Genomic DNA, 17,705 nt, shown 5'->3' on the forward strand with positions numbered 1-17,705 from the left:
CCAATGGCAAGGCTGACCAAAATAAATTTTCTGTATACATCATATTTTTTTTCAGAAAAAATAAGGATAGCAAACACCTGTAGATGTCTCTAGGTGAGAGTTAAAGGAAAAAAAACAAGCATTGACAGGCTTGTAAGATGGCTAATTTTTATATTACAAAAAAGTGCCAGAAAAAGAAAAACACATGGCCACCTAAGAAGTGCCTCACATAGGTCCGTACTAAAAGTGCAAACTTTAAAGGACATTGACTGATGTGGAACTTTTTTTTTTTTTTTTTTTATATATAAACGCCTTTCAGTTGCACCATGCATTTTGTTATCATCTATGAAGGAGACTAGAATAAATCACCAGGTAAACACACACTCAAATCGCAGGCAGCTACAATATTAACTAAACATTTTATAACAAACAGAAAATAAATCCCATCTTACTTGGTATCCAAAGTGCAGATAAAATAGAAAGTTATAATTTTATGTAATATATTAAAAAAACTAACATGAAAAAGCACACTGGGAACCAGATTTATCACTAAAGACAAAATAACTATTTTGGGGTAGATGTGAACAATGAGCACAGGCTTTTTGCAGCCATTAAAAGTGAGTGGATAAAGTGGGCTGAGCTACTGTCCCGTGCTTTATACTGTGGTCGGTGGAAGCAAGACGTGAAAGACAATTTACCAGACCCACGGATGAAGCCTGCTGACCAAATTCCCCTTTGTGTGTATCTGACGTTTTCGTGAAAAACCAAGAGTCTGGGGAGACAGTCTCAAAGGCCAGACCTAACAGCTTAGCCAAGGGAGGGATTATGCGCGAGAACCATTAGCTCCAAGGAGTTAGGAACCTAATTATTTTCGTATATTAATGCAAACAGAGCTTTAATTGGTGTGATTCACCATAGCATACTCCTAGGAAACTGAATATAAAAGTGACTGGAAAAAAATGACAAAGGTTGAAGCAACCCATTATCAAAAGCTATTTTTATGTTAAGAACATTCACTGCAACGGAATACAAAAAAGAATGCAGATTTGCAACCAACAGTCCCAACCCTTAGTTTCATCAGAAAATCAACACATTTTAATTTTAAGTTTATAACAATATTTTTACTACACATCTTTTAACAATATTACATTTTAATTTATTTACACAGCTTTTTAAACCCAGAGACCTGTATGTTTCAGACTGAATCCGACACTGCACGGTATGTTTTCACAAGGAGTTCACGTGCTGTTTTTCAACTGCAAATGACTTAGTAGGCAGTAAAACTAAAGTGAACCACATCCACAAAAACCAGTATAATTAGATTAGGCAATTACAACCTTTCTACAAAGTTTGCAAAATTCATTTTAAAGGAAAAGTTGCGCTGCTGAAGTAAAAGGTCAACACATAGACATATACCAGGATGCTAAAAGATGAGTGAAATAGCAAACCACTCAAAACACATCTTATATAAATGGCAAGCATTAGCGCACATCTTCCCTATAAACTATAGGCCATGTCCCACACACGTATAAATTAAGAGATGATCATATATTTACAAACTCTATGGTTTCTATTCAAAACGTAGGCTGCTTTGTATTATAACACCTTTTCTGTGTAAGCTTTTATGCTGCTTGTTTCATGAAAATTAACCCATGTCCTATGTAGATGCGGTAAAATTGGGCCCTTAAAACCAAATGCATCGCAAAAAACTGAGCACTGAAAGAAAAGTTTTAAAAGTTACACTGAATCGATATTTAAAGGATTAAAAGTGATGAAAGGACAACTAATGTGACCTTATGGTTAAGCCTGGAGATATATATGTATAAAGACTGTATCTTTTCAGAAATGCACCTAGGCAACGCTCCCTACATAAAATTACATAAAATAATATTGTACTTGTAAACCCACGAAATCTATGACCATTCCTTAAGCAGCTAAATTGTGTTGAGTAAATAATATTCGATCTCAAAATAAATTGTTTTGAGCAAACTCAACAAATAAATATCTAATTATTTTCTTGGAGCATCCTATCAATCTAACACAGCTAGGAATTATTGCTCACTACTGATACATCATACAGCTTTTAAAATCAAGCAGTACTGTTTTCGGCTTGAGAAATTTACAAATTTCATATAACAAGTTCTGTAAACAATACAGATTTACAGGTGGTACGTATTTCTACCTCAGTATTCTCTTTAAATAAATGGAATGTACATTGAAACACATCAAAAAGGAAGACTGACATGAAAGCCATTGATTGTCAAAACACTAACGCCACAAAATTAAAGATTACATCTTAGGTACATCTTTTTTGATAAAAGCCCTTTATTTACAACACATTCTATTCATAAAAAATATAATGTTTGTATAGGTTTACTTTTATAACCAGTGAACTGGAGGAAGGAAACCAAACATTGTTTGCCTTGAAAGTTAAACATTAATTTTCTTTTCATATACACATTTTTATACCAAATATCGAAAAAGCATTTCTAAATGTGATGCTTCAAAAATCCAAACTTAAGGGGTACCACAAAACAGAAGCCAGTGGCTAAAGCAGTTTCTTTCTACTATTGTTGCACTTTCTGCCATAGCGGATTAGGTAAAATCACAGCTGTTCTTCGAGAACCCATATTCTAATGGGGCAGTGCCATTTTGGAAAAACCTGACTGCAAGATAAGTAGATTAAAATAAAAAAAAATAAAAAACTGGCCTGTGCCCAATATTTGCAGCCCTAAAGACTATAGTAGTACAATTATCACATTACACCAAATAATATTAAATTAGTTCCTACACCTCTTAATGTGATTATGCATGGTCTTCATTATTGCAAAATGGACCAGCTGTCAGTTCCTCAAATAAGCAATTGGGAAGTCATCTTAGTGTTCCACCACCCCAAAAGGTCTTAAAAAAAAGTGATGGAATGGTGATTCTATATTACAAAAACAATAACAAAGTAGGCATTCATCACAGCAATTAAGCAAAACCTGGACTCTAAATTACATTCACAAAATATTGTAAAATGCTTGCAAAATTATGCAGTACCAGGCAATGATATTCACAGGCGCAGTCAAGCAAACCAATAAAATGCCTACCAAAAGCAGAGGGAGCACTATTTCAGTGGGGAGTGTAAATCCTGATTGTGTAAAGAAAGGCTACGGAGAAGTAAAAGACAAGCTAGAGCATGCTGTACTTCGCCCTTGCTGAACTCTGTATTAGACAGATGCTGAGACAACTAAGCATTTTTGAGATTCCAATACAAATACACATTTCTATTTCCACCTTATATTGCTTAATTTCTTCAAGCATGTGTGAGCGACAAATTACAAGAAAAAGATGCCTATTTATTGGCATGGGAAAAATAACAGGCGGTTACAACTAGATTCTGCCCTTAAATACCATATTACTGGAACTGCAAATTTAATATGCTCCAGTCCTTTATGTAAAACAATGATTTCCTAGTGAGATTGCAAAGGTATTATGCCTCAAAGAAAAGTACTTCAAAAATAAACTGTCGAATATTTTTCTAGGTGAGGATATTCATAATCTTGAGAACACGTAGACACTCTTTAAACTTGCCAACAAACGGAGACAAAATGTCTGTTTGAACATCTCTTAAGGAATTAAATAGAAAAGTATTGCTTTTGAAAGGAAACACTTGATGCTAATGAATAACACGTCGAATTTCCTTAAAGATAGGCACCAAGCCTATCTAAAAGCTGCAGTTAAGATAGCAAACACTAGAAAAGGACACAATTGATATGAGTGCTTCTAACAATATTAAATGTCTTAACTTTCTATTTATCAGTAATCAAGATTCAGAGGAGGTACACTTCCATAGGAAGAGCTATCTAGTGGTCACCCTATCACAAAGAAACATTCTACTCCATGGGATGCCATGAAGTGGAATATTATGGTTATTCCCTTTTCCAATGCAGAGGGGTGCTTGCTGCACACGACTACCAGACTAATGCTTCTAACTATATTTTTAATAAGCTTCAACTCACAGTTACTATCAAGCAATGCCAGTGTTTTGCAATTTCTTGGATAAAGATTGTCTGGTTGCTTGTGTAATGTTGAGGAGGAAACCTTGAGAACATAATTTGAATAATAATAAAAACACAGACACAGGGGCCAGGTAAATGTGTCTAATTTAGCACAAGCTCTTGAACAACTGTGTTTAGCCTCACACTTCAAAACACTTCATTCCTCTACGCAGCAGCATACACCACACTGTGCTTAGAGCACGTTTCTGAACTTCATCCAATATTGCCCAGGTAAAAGATACTTGAATCATCCTTCCAACAACTCTGTAAGATCGCCTGATGTAAGCCAATACACTTCACAGCCGTGTTAGGAACATTAAGCACTATCCAATTGCTGCCATAGTACAAAGGTTTTACTCTGAAAATCTGCTGTAACTGAACATGTATGCTATAGTGATTGTATAAAGTTTAATGTAGTCCAGAGGATGACTCAAAGCACCAAAGCACTATAAGAGGAAGAGGAAATAACAGACCAGAGAAGAGTTCAGAGGGACCAACCTTAAATCAAACAATCAGTTCCAAAGTCCTTAGATCATACATCCTGGTGGAATGGTGATATATTCTGAGCAGCCATCCTTAAGTGAATGGTTGCCTGGACAGGGAGCTCAGAGCAGCAACGTTGAGGTGGGAGCCAGAGAGTCAAAACACAGGGAATATGAGAGGGCCGGGAGACAGTAATGAGGGGTGATTTATAGTTTGTAAAAAGAGTGAGAATATGCTCCAACCTCCTGGATTGCATTTCATGTGGAATATTTATTCTTTTTGAAAGTAAATCAAAGGTGATATAATCCATATTATGGAATTTTGAGAACCAATATCGATGAAGCAATTTCTATTACAGTTGCAAAATTGTTATTCTCTGCGTAGGTTATCCGTAAGAAACATTTAGCTCTGGTTGTTGAGCATTTTTTATAATGTTTGTCTAGTATTTATTACTGAATTTTCATTTTTGGATTTTTATTATACTGACCGCAACATTATAACTTTTGGCATGCAAGAGTTTGGCAGGTCTGTGGGCTATATGTAAGGAAGTTTTTATCTTTAATCTTGTTTTTAAATAGGATGTATTTTTTGATTGCCAACACTACCAGTACCACAGACAATACTAAATCTAATATTTTACCTGCTCGCTTGATATGAATCTGTAAGCCCCTTGCATTTCTTATGTGATAATTTTAAGGCTGACCCTTTTGAAATTACTAAGATAACACTTGGTTGTATACATTTTAGCTGAGTCTAAGCCAGCTGTGATTAGCATGTGATGGTTTTATATTGTTTATTGTGTGTATTTCAGAATTGTGAATCTGAAATAAAATGAAAACTGTAACGATAATCCATAATTTACATTTTAGTCAGAGAGCACTCTAATGCCCAAATACCAGTCTATGTGCCACGCAGATGTTCTGCTTTTTGCTTAAACTGCCATGAGGGTTATAGAGAGTAAGGTTATTAAGAACTACTGTGTCACTTGGGAATTTAAAAGCTAAGAAATAAGCTCAAAAAGGCAAACCGGATGAACTCTTGCTCCAGACCTCAAAATTGCCTTAATCTTTACACTACCCTGGCAATGGCAATACCAATTACAATCACACCATTTGTTATGATAGGGCAAACCCCTTCACTCATCCAAATTTAGATTCAAGTCAAAATCTATCTTGACCAGAACTTCTTGTGGAACTAAGTAGTCATCAACCAGAAAAACATGTTTTGACTCTTTGAGTGCCTGCTGTACGCTGAACCCAATGTGGAGATACTTAGTGATATAACTAGCAGCAATAACCTCTGAAGCACTTAAGAATGAAAATTAAGCACAGGTACACGTACAATGGCCTGGCAAGCTGGAGCAACACTGCAATAGGAGAAGTCAAACATTAATTTTATTTTGCTCTTAAATCAAAAAGTAATAGTGGGCCAAATAATTCACAGAATTCAAAATACAATGGTACATATACAAGTGTAACCCTGGTTTAAGAGCAAACAGAGAAAATCAGATTAATAATTTATGATGTTGCAAAAGGCAGTTACCTGATGTCAAGATCGGTTTATTCACTACAGCTTCTGAACACTTTAGCAATTAGGGGTGACACTTCATATTCAAGGCTTTCTCCATACACTCAGTGGTCGTGTCCTTCTCTGCACTTTGGAAAATGTGCAGTTCCAAGGGTTATTGCCAACCTGAGCTGCTTAAACTACTTGCACAATGCTATTAAATATTAGTTGCATGCTGGAATTGAAATGACGGGGAAAACCAAATAGAAATTAGGATATACTTTCCAGCCTATGACTGGTGGAGGTCAACAATGTAGTATTTGCTATCATAAACTAATTCATGTGTTTGAGACTTTATATTATGTCTCTCTTAATGTACAGGAGAATGTACTAACAATTCAAAAGATTTTTTCCTACTGACTCTTAATTTGTCCATCATTCAAAAGAATCTACATATTTACTGTCTCCAGCCACTTGTTTCATTGAATACACACATTTTAAAAGTCAGATTCCAAGGGTAGAAGTAATTCCTAGTAGCAGGGAATGGAGTATGAGGTTTTAATGTATAATATGAAATAGTATGAACAATCTTAAATTAACAAGTAGGTCCTATCTGGTAAGGCCTTCTGTTGTAAATGAAAGTCATACAACTCTCTGTTGAGTGAGTTAAGATTTAAGGCCTCTTTAGTAATGCAGTCACTTGTTTTAGTCATGTGATAGAAGCTCTACACACTTTCTCAGGGATGGTTATTTTAAAAAAAGGCTGTATTTGAATCCGGTGCAGTGTCAGCCTCCCAGCATCTGATAAACAGGAAGACAGCTTCTTGTGGCTCTGTGGAACTGAGAACTTATGGAAACGTGCAAAATAGGGAATTCAGTGAGCTTAATCAGGAGGAAAGTTCATGATAAAATATGTCAGGATGGGAAGATTCAGGAAGATTAATAATGTATTAAATATAATGCTCAATGGGAAACTGTGAGCAACAATAAGACCTTATAAGTGGTTATGCTCAGAACCACACAAGACTCAACAGAGAAGTATGAATACATCACCGGCATACTGTACATTAACAAAATGCAATTAAGAGATCACAGATGTGGAATACATGGTGTAGCGATAATGTTGTGAAGTGGGCAGAATCTGGAGGAGATGCTGATGCCCATTCACATTGCAACTGTTCACAAAAAAGAGGGCAAACTGAGGGGGTGATGGTTGTGATAAACACCAACACAATCCCTGCAGAAAGCAGTAGGTACTGAGAGGACAGCCTTACGTTGCACTGGAATCTGAAGAGAATGCATATATGCATGCAGACCTATAACACCACTGTGGAAAACATACAGGGCCTCTCTAAGGACCTGCTAAGAAATAGAACCTTTGCTAGAACTGAACGGATCAGGGAATATACGTACCAAAAGAGTAGGTAAACTGTGCAGGGACTACAACACTAACATGTGTTAGTTGGGGTATCCTATTCTCAAATAACTTAGCACATCTGAGCTTGACAACATGATTACTCAGATATAGGGGCGTTGGGGAAGATGACCAGGAACATATGGGTCCTCTGGGTTTGTCCCTACACCTCTAGCGTGATTGAAAAAGTTACCCAAAGACTTAGTTTAGCTTTGATGTAGGGGAGACAAACAATGTGCATTGAAGTGGTGGGCCTCTTTAGGGCCAGAGTGCAATTGTGTGGAGACACGAATAAGCAGGGGAATTCCAATTCTTTATTTTAACAAAGAACAAATGTTATACAACTGCCTTTTCAAGGTTCAAAGCTCATGAATCCAAATTTTACACAGCCAAATGGCAGGATGTTTTCAGGTATTCTGAAATATGCATCACCATATAACAGCATGTTACGGAAGTAGGTCTTGTCTCTGGACAATCATAACAGCCTGTTTATAAGGAACAATACAAACACATGCCACTAATTCTTCTGAAACCCCCCAAAATTTGATTAAATACTCTAGTAAAATAGAGAAAACGAAAGTATTGTAAACTGATTCCAGGCTACTGCTCACAGATCTTAGCGATTGCAAAATTTACTGTGGACAAAAGAAACAGCACAGAGCATATGTCCCTTTGCTGGAACTACAATCCATTTGTATGGCCCTAAAGGATCTTGTTCTCTCAGGGTATCAGGAAGCCTGTTCTTACTCTCATACTTAATAGATTTAAGTACCAGCAAATGGGCACAAGTATACAAGACTAGTCTATGGGTTATTTAAACACCACTTTCTTCTATTACCCCTTACACTGGTCCCTATTACCTTGTGGGCAATCATTCATCAAAGCCTTAGCAAAAAATGTAAACAGCAATTAACTTTCTTTAATACAAGGTGAGTTATGCATAGGTCCCGGTGTAAGGCTCAACAACATGCAAGACTAAAGGTTCCTAAATATATGGCTATATGCAAGCATAAAATAACAAACATATTTCCTTGGTGAAAACTTGACACTGTGCTTTGCTTGTCAAGTCCGTCAAATGTTAGTAATTTAATTGCACCCCTTGATCGGATTTAGGTGGACCAGCTCTTGTGGAGAATACCAGAACTTGCAGAGTTATTCAGTGATAAATGACTAAGAGGAGCCCCTAGTGATTTAGTTCTATTTCACGGAGATGCTAGGCGTGTGTTCTCCATGGGTCAATAGGTTAAATGCTTTGAATGGGTATGAAGATGTATAACAAATCTCATTTTCACAGGTTCTTGTACTGAATAAGCTGGGTCTTGGAGTCAGTTGAAAGTATGAATAAGGTTTAAACAAAAATGTGCCTCAATAGCAAGTGTTCTTTTTAAAGGCAGAGGAATAGAAAAGGCAAGGGAAGGTTGGAATTATTTTTGTACGACCACCATCACAAGACCAAAGTGATAATTGTCAATATCTATTTTCTTTTTAAATCAAAGGTCTGGAAGTGAAAGACCAGGCAAGTTCATCTCTAACAGTTATGCTTCATAGCAACTTTCATACAGCCAATGGTTCTTTGCAGATATTGTGTATTTACTATATGTAAGTGTATGAGCCAGGCAAAGGCTTTATAAAACTTTGGTAATCCAAAGAAAAGATTCACTTAGAGACAACTGTAGACAAATGGAGCAATGGAGATTACACACCTTATAAAAAAATAATTTGTCTGCATGCCTCAGGTGAGCATTAAGGCACAATCTGATTTCAATGAACACGAGAAGTGCAGCTAATTATAACACATTTTGGAGGTTATCACAGAATTTCTAAAATTACTCAAAAAAGTGTATACATTATTTTGTTCTACAAAAATACATTTCTCTCTTTAAACAAAGAAATAGTATACATCCAAAGTTTTAAATAAGTCCATCAGATTTTTTTGGATATTTTCTTCTTTGCTGTTGTTTTTCAGGGAACCTGGGGAATGCGTATCTAAATCTGATTGATTTTTTTCTGGTCTACCACAAAACATTCAGAAATAACAAAAACTGTTAAAACACAATTATCAATTAGACACTTGCAACTTGCTTTTCAAGAAGTTACCTATTTCTTCCATGCGTGTTCCTGTAAGGCTACCAATAAATATCTTTTATTTAGACAGAGACAATCCATAGAAGAAAGAGTTTACTGGATAATTATAAAAATATCTAACACACAAATGCACAATTTTCGTTTCAATATGCATTAATGTATTCTTGAAATTTTTTTACACAGATCTTAACTTGGAGTCATTATATTTAAGGACCAAAAGCAATCACAATAAAAGGATGGATAACAGTGAACCTTTTAATAATGTAACAATTTGTTGTTCATGTTGAAAACTGCTTTTCAATTGCTACACTAAACAGGCATCTCCTCTCAGACGAAATAGGTTTTGTTTTTCAGGTCTGACTTTTAACTATCTTTCAGTATATTTTCAGTTACCAAGTACCACCCTATTCTAAAGCGCTGGCAAAAAAAAAAAAAAAAAACATCGGGATGAAAGCTTCACTCATTGATAATTAAGACTTAGCTGCTCGAGCAGCCAAACAGTGAAGCTGTTAATCTTGGAGGGGAGGAGGAGAAGGGGGGGGGGAACAATAATTCAACTACTGATGAATATCATACAAGAGAAACACAGATGGATATTGACTTTAGCAAATATACTAATTATTTTGTTTTTTCAAAAGAAAGGTTGCAGAAGGCACGCTTTAACCTGTAATGCAAAGACATTTTTCTTTACTATTTAAAAAGGTGCCTCCGCAAACTTTGAAATTCTCACACAGCTAAATGGGCTTACACTTCATCTGATTGGTTTTAGAGTGTTTGGGCTGACTTGCACACAGATTGCTTAAATTACCTAATTTTGAAGCAATCTGAATTTATTACTGAATTATTTAAATCAAAGTATTAATCATTAACATCTGGAGAAATAGTGTACTGACTGACACAATTCAAATGTTGCATTGGTGCTTCTGTCAGTATGCATTTTCCAGGTAAAGTAAAACATATCCCAACATAAACTGGAAACTTTAAAAAGATTTGTATTGCAGCTTACATTTTAACCATGTTAATCTTTTTACACTGTAGACTTGAATAACTTTTCAGGATTGCTACAGGAGCATCGTCCTGGTCCCATTTTGTGTGATTAAAGACTTTGTTCCAAGAGTTTCTTGCATTGAAGTAGCTGCTATTTGATAGTTTTACATTGCACATACATACAGACTTGCATTATAGCCGAAAATCATGGAAGATTTTAAAATGCTGACCGATAATTTTGCCAAATAATTGTACAAAATGTCAAATAACTTAACAACATTTGGAGAAAAATCAGGCAATGCAATATCAGATGAAAATCATTTAAGACTTCACTTCAACTAGTATAAAATTGGCTGCTATGTTTTACCAACTTTTTAAAGTGGAAACATTAATTTATAATTTAAAATAAAAGATGCAGTAAAAGCAATATGTTTTATAGAGTTCGAAACAGTGGTGTCTGATTAGAGGAGCCTTTTCTACTCATCAGATACATTTCTCGCTCCCAATCTGGTGTATTGATAGAGCAGATACCGCTTGAGATTAAAAGACACTCCTGGATAATATAGACAATTATTGTAACAGTTTAGCATTTACCATATTAACAATGTGTGAACCTCAGGGAATTGTAATCCCTACATTCATAAATGCTCAAATAGGAATCTGAATATTTGAATACTCAGAAACCAAAAGTTCCATTTAAACAGCCATGTTGTGATATGTGCAAAAAATAAACTCATAATTGAGCTCACCTGATGTTATAACAAAGATACAGAAGTAAGGGTAACAACCATTTAATTCTGTATTAGCTGTTGTACACATTAACAAAAGGGAGCACAGTTTATAAAACATTCGGGAAGAGGGCCTCACCTGACTTTTAAAGTAACCTTTAGCAACATATCTGCAAATAGATCTGTATAATAAAATTTGTTTCAAGTGCTGTAATATATAGACATTGGTGCCTGTGAATACTTCAGAAAAGAAGTAAACTCAATGAAAGTGATGCTTTCTGTTACCAATTACCACTGGCAATAAACATTTATAATAGACTATTTAAGGGAACACTATTTTATTTTTCCTTTGTATTAAGGAGGCAAAGGCTCAGAATACATATAAAGAACAGAGACATTTATTTCTTTTAGAAAGAGTGAATAAATAGTATTTGTATCAAATACATAAATATTTTAGCCAAACTTAGATTATTCTGTCCAATATTTAACCACCTTTGCTGAAATACGGGACAAAATTGCCATACTTTAAAAGACTGGCAAATTAAACACAGTTATTCATTTACCAAGGAGATATAATTTTGCCCTTATAACACACAATGATTCTGCAAAGTTATTACACAGTTTTTATGTAATCTTAAATGTGAAAGTTCTTGGTCTTTACCAAAAAGATAATTCATTGTCCATTAAGTGCCTGATAAAATAGATTTCAGAGCAATGATTATCAACTTCAAAACATGGTCTCAGAATTTTCCTACTGTCATTTTAGCCTACCTTTGTACGGACATGATGCACTTAAAACTGTACAACACTCCAATCTATACACAAGAACCTCTCTCTAGATCCTTTTGCTTTAAAGTGCGGTATACTATATACAAGTGGGTTAGCCAAATGTTTGGCTTGTTGTTGCGTCAGGCGAAGAAGTAATTTGACCTCTAGTCTCATTTACATTCATTAATGGGAAATCTGGGAAGTCAGCACTTGTACCTGGTCCTCGCAGATTCATCTGTCCATTTGAGGTGCTAAAGTGAGAAGATAGTCCAGCTCTGGCTCCATATTGAGGTCGGAAGGGCTGATCAAAAGTGCTTATCTGAAAAGTTGGATGGACAGGTTGTGTCTCAGCTTTCTTTTGATTAGTCACTTGATCCAAAAAGTCCTGTGCTGCAGAGGAAGAGGAATGGCTTCCTTCATCACCTGAAAAAGAAAAGGAGTGCTGCGACTCACTGACTAGGAGTCCAAAGTGTGACTTATCTGCATTTGTTCTCAAGGGAGAATTCATTCCTGAACGGAAGCTACTGAGAGCAATGGTCGAGTAGACCTGTTTGTCCAAAGGAGAAAATGATGACTGGGTTGTGAGAGCCTGGTTATCTGTCACAAAATTAAGGCCTGAATTGTTCAAGTAAGCATCATTTTGACTAGTTCTGTCCAAAGCTTGCTGCAAAAATTTAGAATATTCTTGGAGCAAATTGGCTTTATCTGATGTTGAAGCCTGGGAACTTGTTCCAATACTGTCATTCTGGGGACCGTCAGCAACTTCTGCAGAACTGATAGATAAGCTGGAAGTAACTTCGGTGTCTGCCACACTAAAAGACATTTCATGCTGCCCATTGGCTTTGTGTGAGTAGTGATCTAATAGAGTCTGCAATACCTCATCTGGAATTACATTTTTATCATGATTATTCTTAATGTCCACGTTAAGCGCTTGTGATTCTAATATGGACGCACTGCCTTCATCAATAACACTAGCCACAGCTGCCTGTGTTGCAGAAGGTTGTGCTGCAAGATTACCAACACTCAAAGCATATTCACGATTACCAGACGATTGCAAATATCGTTTTTTCTTCAAGAACTGCATTGCATCATCATAATTAGTGCTGCTGTGGGCAGGTTTACTGGGGCCATCTTGTAAGCTGTCAACTTGGTCAAGATCCGCATTACCTTCAGGGTCCATCAAACTCTGTTTATCCACGAGTTCATAGGCATATTTTGCTACTTTACTTTCTTCGAAGACAGATAATGGTGATACAGTCTGGTTTTGCTCTTGTGGCTGTTTTAGACTTCGTTTACTATTGACCTTTTTGAGTACTAGTTTAGGAGGGTGTATCTCACCAGAAACCGCCTGATGCAAATGAATACCGCTGACAGACGTATGTGGCATTTCAACTGCATATTCGGCCACCATATACTCATCTTTCACTTTGGCATTAGCAGGGAAGAGAGACAAAAAGTCATTCTTAGACTTTTGCTCTGCTTTATCTAAAGAACTCTCTTTTTCATCAAGTCCCAATTTAGTTTTCTCTGGAGACTTTTGTTTTTTCTTCTTCAATAAAGGGCTCTCTTTTGAGGAAAGAGCGAAGCCAGGGTCATCCTCGGATGCCAGAAGACCAATTTTTGTAGCACATCTGCTGGGCTTCTTGTCTCGGTTTTCATGGCACATACGTTTATGCTTTAATACGCGGTCAGTCCGAGAGAAAAACTGTAGTTTTGGACAGAAAACAAAACGTTATTACATTGCAAATGTATGTCTTACAATGTTATAGTACATTATTATCTGAATATTTCAGTTTGTAAAACCATCACAAAATAAGAGTCACCTAAGTAAATTTCCGTCAAAATTGTCTCTGTGATATTATAAGTGGAAGTTATGGTGTGCATGTGTGATTACTTTTGGAAAGTATATCCATAGCTCTTAATGTCCCTCTTAAGATGAAACTGGCACTTGCCAGGTTTTCTTTTTGTACTCCTTTTTGCTCTGTGCCTCTTCTTTACTGTCTGTTAATCAGTGGTATGAAGACTTGAGGAAAAGGCCTACAGGGAAATGTTAATTGATGAGGAGCAGAGCTAGAAAGAGAACCACACTTAGGGGCTGATTTAGACTTTGGTGGAGGGGGTTACTCCATAACAAACGCAGCAGACATCCTGTCTGGCGGATGGGGTATCTGTCATGTTTGTGACGGAGTGGCCCCTACACCAAACTCTAAATCAGGCCCTTAAATCTTATTAGAAGATAATATACTGCCATTCATTCAAAATTACAGTAATTGTGATCAGTAGCTTAAGCGACTCTAGGTGCTAATAAAAAGAGGTTTCCAACTTCCATGCAGAAAAATGCATGTCTGACTCAAACACTGGTGAGCAGAATTACGTGGACTGTTTAAATGTCCTTTAAATTTTAAATGTAGTTCAAACAAGCTCTGACCAACGGCAAAGGACCACTACCTAAAATATTGGCCTTTCATTGTTGCTGTCAGTGAGTGTCCAGGATCCCTACACATGTGGTCATTTGGTGATCTGTGGAAGAATCACAGTTGTGAAAATAATAACACATTACTTACCTGCAGCAATAACTTTGCAGGTTAAAACCATTCTAGAATCATATGCTATGCTGTATTTGTTCCATTTAAAATCTGGGCATCGATCATAGGAAAAGTCATTATGATTTATGATGAACCTAACCAAAAACCCACTACACCACTGGGAATGATCTCCATCTCAAGACTCTATTTTCCCTTGATGAGTGAACAATGTACAATCATTATATTTAATATACAAATATTTAAACCATAATTTGCTTATTTACATTTCTCCTCTTTCCACAGTCATATGAATCTAGAATAGTCTCAAGCTGCAAAATTACTGTTACATGAAAGTAACTTTTTCTTTTGCAGAGTAAACCTTCTCTAAATCCATGTGTTGAGCATTAATCTTTTAGCAATACCTTAAGATCGTGCATTTACAAATTAATGTTTGCCAAGTGGGTGCATAACTCAATTAAGAAACAGATACCCATCAAATCCAAAGACACTCCCCGTTTTTTGTAGAACAGTGCTCTCTCAACATTGTCTGCAACGTGCTTCATTCAGGAGAGGAATACAATGGAACAATGTGCACTATTCACCCTGCAACAGGTCCAAGTAATACACTACTGCTCTTCTGAGATCTAGCTGACAAATGCTCTTTCTGATGCAGATGTAAAGTTCTGAAAACAACCTAGCAATTGGATAGTTTGATATTTATGGAAATGTGAAATAACGTTTGCTATAAACCTGGGGTGTGTATGCATAGCCAATATGTGTTGATAAATATGATAAATACTATATATATATATATATATATATATATATATATATATATATATATATATAGTATTTAACAGTAAAGTATTTGTATTTCTATAGCTCACTGTAACAATTGGTAAGGGAGATGTTTGTAAAGTAACCCAGATGGTACAGTATTTGAACTATCTTGTTCTTACTGTTCTAGCACAGTGAAACAAATTCATCCATTCATCCAGTTATGGATACACAGCTATGGTCTCTTGCCCTAGATGTGCTGCTTCCACGGCTACACGCTATGTGAACTTTTATGGTGCTGACCTTATCCTAAATATGGTGGAGTATCCCTGGTTTGTTATTCACATGACCCACTGACATGAGGTGATTTGAATCCACTCTTGAGGCAAACCCATCTGAGCACCTCCACTACCCCTTACTCTGGGACGGAGTGGTCAAGGTGGTGAAAACTATTCCACTTTGTAGAGAGGCCAGCCAGCTTGGGCTTTGGTGCCATCCCTTGTCTCTTCCTGGGAAAGACTGATTGCTTAGTTGTGGCAACAGCAACCATAAAAAGCTTATTGGTGACCCTAGTTTGGTTGTGGCTGCATATGTAGTTGCTGGGTAGATTGCAGAGTCCCATGTAGTATAGTGTATTGAAGCGCCCCTACAGAAAGAGCACCTCCTATGCAAAGTACCCATTGTCTTGAATGTTTGATCAACTGAGGTACCAAATAGGTTTTCCACATCCAATGGAATGTTACTCATATGGTACTGGATGGCAAGGATAAAACCATGTATTTTAGGTCAGTCATGTCTTCTCATCACTACGCCAGTCAACCTAATGACAAATCTTAATGGACCCATCCAAATAAGGTTTAAAAAGAGATCACATTCCTATATTTGCGTTGTTCAAATGGTTAAGAAATGCTCAGGGTTGCCATGTGGCACCATTTCTTGTGAAGCATCTCCAGACACTCCGGATATGGTAGGCAATAATACACTGAATGTTGGAACTTGTAGTTCTATTTTTAACATTTTAAGGTTAGAATACAAAATTCAAGCATGTAAAGTGCTTTTGACCCCTGAGATGCCATACATGACCTGTGGCTAGCTAGTCGCCAGTTGTGTATAATAATGTGACAAAAGTAAAGTCTAGAATGAACATCAGAGTGAAAATTTGAAAAGTACCACACAGTAAATCTGTTTGGTCTCCATTTGTTATTGTGTGCACCCTCAGACCCCATATAGTAATTTAACAGACTTGCAGTTTTTAACATCTTATAGAATCATTTTGAGAATTTATGTTTGTTATTTTGAGGGACCTCTATGAAATACACAATGGAGGGGCACAACACTAAAATGTTTGAAGCCCATTTGCTTAGAGGTTTTTGGGTTTGACAGTTTTAACTCCAAAACTTTGTACCTCCTGGGCATTGTGGAAGTAGGGCTCTTAGATAGCAGCAGAACAAGCTTCAAAAGGTGGAGCAATAACAAAGGCCTTCTCCTTCTGCTCTTCTTCAGAGAATTGTTTTACCTGTGTAACATTCGAAACTCAATGTGCTGAAACCTAAATCCTGAGATATAATACAGATATTCTCATTTGGGCGTCATGGCGTAACTAACCTAGAGTGGTTTGTTTAGCTCTTTAATACTTTTTTTAGTTTAACAAAAAGCAGTTTTGACACTTGGGGCCTAATTACGAGTGTGGCAGTCCATGGCCCGCCAAACTCGCAGGAGCAGTCAGACAACCGCACTCCTGGCAGTCTGACCACTAGATTAAGATCCGGATTGTGAAGGGTTGGCGGAAGTCTAAGTCGTGGTGAGCCCCAGCGGTGCCAAGTTCGGCACTGCCGTGCTGATCACGGCTTTGCTTTCTGCCAGCCGTTTCATGGCAGGGATTCCCCGCCATGAAAAGGCTGGCGGAAAGGCAGTGCAGAGGACCACAGGGGGTCCCTTGCACTGCTCACCACCATGTTGTGGGCAACGCAGGGGCCCACCTGCGAGCACCCTCGGAATGCACACACAAGGAAGGCTGTTTTCAGTGTTAGAAGCTTGATGGGACAATTGTGGAGAGGTTCAAAAGGAGCACACATTAAGAAGGCTAAGACCTGATTGAGATCCCACTAAAAGCATGATAAATGGTAAAGAAGGAAAAATAAGAACTAGACCTTTTAAAGCCCTATGTACAAGAGGGGTTTGAACAAGGAGGGATGGTCAGGCAGTCACAAGAAGGCAGAAAGAGCAGACAAATAGGTCTTAAGGTTGCCCAGAGTCCTGCTGTGCAAGAGAAAGAATAAAGAGCAAGACCTCAGAAGGAGGGACAGAAAGGGGATCAATATGTTTCTCTGCACACCACACCACAATTCTTTTTTCCAACAGCAGGTGTATACCGTGGTGGTGGAGGAAGGGACACCTGGATGCCAGAATA

The 17,705-nt window shown here is 37.0% G+C and overlaps 1 protein-coding gene across 2 annotated transcripts in view; it reads right to left on the bottom strand.

Annotated features, from left to right (window-relative positions):
- Positions 1-959: 959 nt before the first annotated feature.
- ZNF148 (zinc finger protein 148) overlaps positions 960-17,705 on the bottom strand; it is a 216,228-nt gene continuing 199,482 nt past the window's right edge. For both annotated transcript variants that reach the window (XM_069224287.1, XM_069224288.1), the window contains one exon: positions 960-13,698. In XM_069224287.1, the coding sequence (XP_069080388.1) occupies positions 12,106-13,698 (1,593 nt within the window). In that variant the 3' untranslated portion in view covers positions 960-12,105. The remainder of the gene's footprint in view (positions 13,699-17,705) is intronic.

This window comes from Pleurodeles waltl, chromosome 3_1 (genome assembly GCF_031143425.1).
Source record: "Pleurodeles waltl isolate 20211129_DDA chromosome 3_1, aPleWal1.hap1.20221129, whole genome shotgun sequence".
NCBI classification, from domain to species: domain Eukaryota; kingdom Metazoa; phylum Chordata; class Amphibia; order Caudata; family Salamandridae; genus Pleurodeles; species Pleurodeles waltl.